The 2,052-nt window shown below is 60.2% G+C and overlaps 1 protein-coding gene across 1 annotated transcript in view; it reads left to right on the plus strand.

The window, feature by feature from the left end:
• Nucleotides 1–2,052, plus strand: part of MAP3K4 (mitogen-activated protein kinase kinase kinase 4) — a 62,868-nt gene that overhangs the window by 40,331 nt on the left and 20,485 nt on the right. Inside the window, exon 8 of the mRNA XM_012735209.1 lies at nucleotides 1,916–2,032. Coding sequence (XP_012590663.1) covers nucleotides 1,916–2,032 — 117 coding nt within the window. The remainder of the gene's footprint in view (nucleotides 1–1,915; nucleotides 2,033–2,052) is intronic.

Raw genomic sequence — 2,052 nt, forward strand, 5'->3', positions numbered from 1 at the left:
GCGTGCCGGTCCCGGACCCTGTGGTCCCTTTCTGCTCTGCGCCAGCCCCTCGTGTCTCCTTTGCCCCCCCTCTGCCCGCGGCTGGCCTCGCTGTGCCTGCCCACGCCGCGTCTGTCGGCCCTTCTCCCCGCCGGCTGTCCAGGGTCCCCGGAACTCTCCCACACAGCACACCCCGCCTCGCTCCCCTGCCGGGCCTCAGTCTGCTTCCTTCAGCTCTGGGCTTCTCCAGCAGCCGCATGCCTCCTGAGCCCGCGGGCGGCCTCTCCTCGGCCTGCGCCCCATGGCGCTGGGCCCCTGCGCACCCCCAGCCCATCGAGCTGTCTCCTCGGGGTGCACCCAGAACTGGACCTGCGCCCCTGCACGTTGGTGCTCCCTGGCTGCTTCATTCTTGCTGCAGCACTTGCTCTGACTGGGGACTCTGCTTCCGCCCGTGGTGCCTTTCAGCCACCGGGCAGCCAGAGCGCCCCTGAGGGTGTGCTTCAGCCCGCCGTCCCCTCTGCTGCAGACACCCACCGCTCGCCCGCCTTCCTCTCAGCGGGCCTGCGCCCACCGGCTCTGCCTGCTCGTCAGGTCTTTGTCCCCGCTGCGGCGCCTCCTTCGCTCTCGCTGGCCTCGTGGCTGCCTGGCCTCACGCACACGGCGCCCTGCCCAGGCCCTGTGTCTCGCTGGCCCTGCTCTGGCTGCGCTGCTTCTGTCTCTGGTGACTCCCCTCCTCGCTGGCCCCACACTCTGTATTGACAATTCAGATTCTTAGCTTCAAGTCTCCTTAGGTTTCTCCCCTGTTTTATTTCTCTGAATAGCACGTGCCATTGTCTGAAACACAGTTTCCCCTCCAGCTTATTGTTTTCTTCCCTCGGACCGGAGGGCTCTATCTGGTTTGTCACGGCTGCTCGTGGCCTGAGCCCACCCCGGCTGTCCCTGTCTCCTGCCGTTCTTAAGAGCCTGTTTCTGGCAGGCCTGCCCACGTGGTAGGCCCCCAGCCCACCCTCTGCTCCTGACATCGGGACTGCTCCCCGCGTGCGCAGTCCACAGTCCTGCTCCTGTTCCAGCAGCCTCCGGCTCCTTCTAGAGTGGACAGTTCTCTCCACAGACAAGGCTCCTGCTCACGCAGCCTCACGGTCTCCGGCTCCCTCAACCCTCCGCCCTCCTCTCCGTGCTCTTCCCCCCAGACCCCACTTCTGCGGTCGGCTTGCTGAGCGCAGACGGCCTGGTGGGGGCGCTGCCGGACACCCAGCCAGGCTGGGCTTGCTCCCCCTCTGCCGCTCCCACCCGCTGTGGCCGCCTGGCTATCTGGCAGCTGCCCTCTTCTGGGACCGCAGGCTCCTTGAGCCATGTGGCGGCCAGGGCACGGCCGTGGACTTCTGCTGTGCTCGTCAGACTTGCGGGCACAGCTGGGCTTGCATTGTAGCCCTGGCCTGTCGGTGGTGGACGCGGCAAGAAGCGTCTGCCGTGCAGTTAGGTTATTGGTTCTTTTAGGTTAGTGGCTAATAAAAAGCTCCTTGTGAGCAAAGAAATTAAAAATAGCTGCATATAAGGAGTTCACGTTTTTGTGTGTGCTCTCATTTAGTTTAGTAAGCCTTTAAAAAACACCTCACGCATGGAGACTTGAGGCCGCTTTATCCCGTTTTTGAATCTGACGTAGTTCCATAGCTACTATGGATGATGGAAGATGTTACGGTGATAACCGAAAGCTGTAGTAATACAGCAAAGATAGATACATGCTGTAATCAAGAATATCTCACCCTAGTGAGGATTTACATTAAAAGGAACTATTCTCACTGTCATTGAAGTTTTTATTTTTAGTTCATAAAAATATTTTTCGTCCAGTAGCTGAGCCTTTCAATTTCTCGTTCAAGAATTAGCACCTGTGAGGACAGTTTCTCTTCTCCGGCTTACCTGTGTTCATGTCCCCCAGCGACATTGCAGGAATGCTGCTCAAGTCCACGGGAAGCTTCCTGGAGTCTGGCCTGCAGGAGAGCTGCGCCGACTTTTGGACCAGCGCTGACGACAGCAGCGCCTCCGACGAGATCAGGTCGAGACCCCCCCCCCCCC

Source organism: Condylura cristata, unplaced genomic scaffold (assembly GCF_000260355.1).
Source record: "Condylura cristata isolate star-nosed mole 26May11 unplaced genomic scaffold, ConCri1.0 scaffold00001, whole genome shotgun sequence".
NCBI lineage: Eukaryota > Metazoa > Chordata > Mammalia > Eulipotyphla > Talpidae > Condylura > Condylura cristata.